Source organism: Sphaeroforma arctica, assembly GCF_001186125.1.
Source record: "Sphaeroforma arctica JP610 unplaced genomic scaffold supercont1.3443, whole genome shotgun sequence".
In the NCBI taxonomy this organism is placed as follows: domain Eukaryota; class Ichthyosporea; order Ichthyophonida; genus Sphaeroforma; species Sphaeroforma arctica.
Genome location: NW_014037115.1, coordinates 1 through 3451, shown reverse-complemented (window position 1 = coordinate 3451; position 3451 = coordinate 1). Strand labels below are relative to the sequence as shown.

General features: G+C 47.0%; 1 protein-coding gene across 1 annotated transcript; it reads right to left on the bottom strand.

The window, feature by feature from the left end:
* Positions 1–87: 87 nt before the first annotated feature.
* Positions 88–3165, bottom strand: SARC_13568 (hypothetical protein; the record flags this gene model as incomplete). Its single annotated transcript, XM_014292300.1, has 3 exons — positions 2952–3165; positions 2131–2210; positions 88–275 (listed from the first exon to the last, which is right to left on the bottom strand). Coding segments are annotated over exons 1-3 (456 nt in total), but the record flags the coding sequence as incomplete, so codon positions are not given.
* Positions 3166–3451: the final 286 nt, after the last annotated feature.

Below are 3451 nucleotides of genomic sequence, written 5' to 3'. Positions count from 1 at the left end.
GTGTGTGTGTGTGTGTGTGTGTGTGTGTGTGTGTGTGTATATATATGTGTGTGTGTGTGTGTGTGCATGCCTAGTGTTCGCACATACGGCATTCTGCTGCCTGGGCGGGTACACCTCTGCGGTGGTGTTGCAGCTGATGCCCTCCATCAGTAACCCAAGCACTTTCTCGTCCAGCTTAGCGTTGTCGAGTGTATTCGTTTGGCTGTCGAATGCGGTCTCGGCCACAATCCCTTTCTTCACCGTCATCCGATTGGTGGTGAGCGTCCCGGTTTTGTCTAGAGACAAAGCGGGATGGTGGGGAGATAATCATCAGTCTCGGTGGTGGTAGGCATATTGGTGAGTGAACCGTGTCTCAAAAAATGGGCAGAGACAGACATAGATATATTCTTCACATCTCTGTCCCTCAGCGCATCCGTGTGGCCATGACGTTCGCATTTAAACGCGTTAAAACAGTTCTTGCTATGTCCGCCACTACATTATAGACAGATTGTGCTCGAGCGGCGATACGTATTCGTTATACGTATATGCTTGTACGTGCATGAATGGCAATACTAACACGTATACATACTCATACATACTCCTATACGTTCTCGTGGCATACACCTGAACATCCTACTTTTACTATGCGCACGTCTTGCATCCACATTTCAACCGCTGCAAGCGTCAGGTCACTCGACTCATGCACACACACACACACACATACATACATACATATGCACACAAATACATACATACATACATACACATATATATATATATATATACATGTGTGTTGTTTTTCAAGCAAGTACAACATAGGCCCGCCCGTACAAGCGTGTATGGTTGTGTGTCTTATTGTAAAGATGTGTATTGAATTCGGTTCGTGTACATGGGATGCGGCTACCCCAATATCCGTCACTACGCTTTTGTAACAAAAGTATGCGCACATTCAACCAATACTTTGACCTATGCGTTAACGGGATCGACTCACTGTACCCGTGGACGGGTAGATGGGCCGCAAGTAACGATTGGGCCACGTTGTCCAATTGCATTCACAAACACTGCAGACGGAATGCAAGCACGTGGTCTTGCACTCCGCACAGAACACGTCACTCGCACATACACCACAGGCGATCATACATGATTCACTTGAAGCATACACAAACGTGCGTCATGAATGCCAATAAACACAGACATGTGCACGTGAAATGGTCATAAACAGGTACGTCATTATGACAAAACACACAGAGACATAGATGAAGAGAAGTCTGAAATTATCCGACATCCCGGAAAAACCCCCTCGCCGGGGGATGATATGCAACATGTCAACAAAATATAACCATGGCTTTACCGTGTGTGGCAACTTAATGAACAAGGTTTTACTGTGTGGTTAATTTATAAACATGGTTTCACTGTGTGTTTAGTTGATAAACATGGTATCACTGTGTGATTAGTGGTTAGCGCTCCCTATATTCATGGACTATCGCATTGACCTCCTCCAAACTTAACCGAGTAACCACCCCATCGCATATAACGCGTTCACACTTATTAACCGAGTAACCACCTCATCGCATATAACGCGTTCACACTGCTTAACCGGGTAGCCACCTCATCGCATATAACGCGTTCACACTCCTTAACCGAGTAGCCACCTCATCGAATATAACGCGTTCACACTGCTTAACCGAGTAACCACCTCATCGCATATAACGCGTTCTCACTTATTAACCGAGTAAACACCTCATCGCATATAACGCGTTCACACTTATTAACCGAGCAGCCACCTCATCTCATATAACGCGTTCACACTCCTTAACCGAGTTACCACTTCATCGCATATAACGCGTTCACACTTATTAACCAAGTAACCACCTCATCGCATATAACGCGTTCACACTCCTTAACCGAATAACCACCTCATCGCATATAACGCGTTCACACTGCTTAACCGAGTCGTTCACACTGCTTAACCGAGTAGCCATCTCATCGCATATAACGCGTTCACATTTATTAACCGAGTAGCCACCTCATCGCATATAACGCGTCCACACTCCTTAACCGATAACCACCTCATCGCATATAACGCGTTCACACTGCTTAACCGAGTAATCATCTCATCTCATATAACGCGTTCACACTCCGAGCACTCACCGGAACAGATGGCCGTGGCATTTCCCATCGTCTCGCATGCGGACAGATGGCGCACTAAGTTGTTGTCCTTTAACATTTTCCTGTACATAGCAACAGAACACAAAGATATTATCCGTTGTCATTTTCCTGTGCATAGCAACAGAACACAAAGGTATCATTCCGTCTGCTGTTGGTACGCACACCTCTTGAAGTGAGTGAGATGTGTGTATGCTGGCCGCAACTCGGGTGTGCAGAACACGCCGTTGCCAAGGCGACAGTGATAGGCGACGTTTGACACTGACACTTGACACTTGACATCTACCAAAGCGTGACAAGATCAAATACCTACTCTACAATTGAAACCTACTTTACACGTGACACTTGACACTTGACATTGAAAGCCGGGGCGATAGTCGCGGCCAAAGGCAGTCTTTCGGGTACGGATACTACAAACACACAATGTATTCGTGCTTGACACTCGGCACTTCATATCAACTAGAACCTGGTGTCACTGACGCCCTGACACTTTCCACTTGACACTTAACAGGAGACGGTGACAGCCAAGGGTGGGCCCTCGGGTACGGCTACAACACACACGGCGACACATATGATGAAGCGCTTACCACATACTAAACTTGGGTTTTTCACACTCACTTGACATTTGGGTTTCGGCACTTGACACTTGACAGTCGACACTTGACACTTACTTGACACTTGACATTCGACACTTGACACTTACTTGACACATGACATTCGACATTTGACACTTACTGGACACATGACAGTCGACACTTGACACTTACTTGACACATGACATTCGACACTTGACACATGACACTTACTTGACACTGAAGGCCAGGGAGATGGTCACAGCCAACGGCAGCCCTTCCGGCACGGCTACTACCAACACGGTGACACCGGTGATGAAGTGCTTGAGCAGTATAGACACATCGCCACCCTCCCATCCACGCACTGAGTACGTGGTGATGCAGAAGCGAATCACGAGCACCAGCACAGTGACGGTGGCCATGAACAGGCCTGCGTGAGATATGTACATGCATGTCTTAGCAGGATCATGGGTGGGGCGTTAGTGACTATGATCATGTACAGGCCTGTGTGGGATATGTATATGCATGTCTTGGCAAGATCATGGGTGGGGCGTTGGTGACTATGACCATGAACAGGCCTGAGTGGAGTATGAACATGCATGTCTTAGCAAGACCATGAGTAGGGCGTCTGTGTTTATGGTCATGAACAGCCCGGAGTTTGAAATGTGTGAGCAAGAACGTATGCGCAGCAGAATGGCTGCGGTTCTGCAACGACAGGTTTGGAAGATGCATTT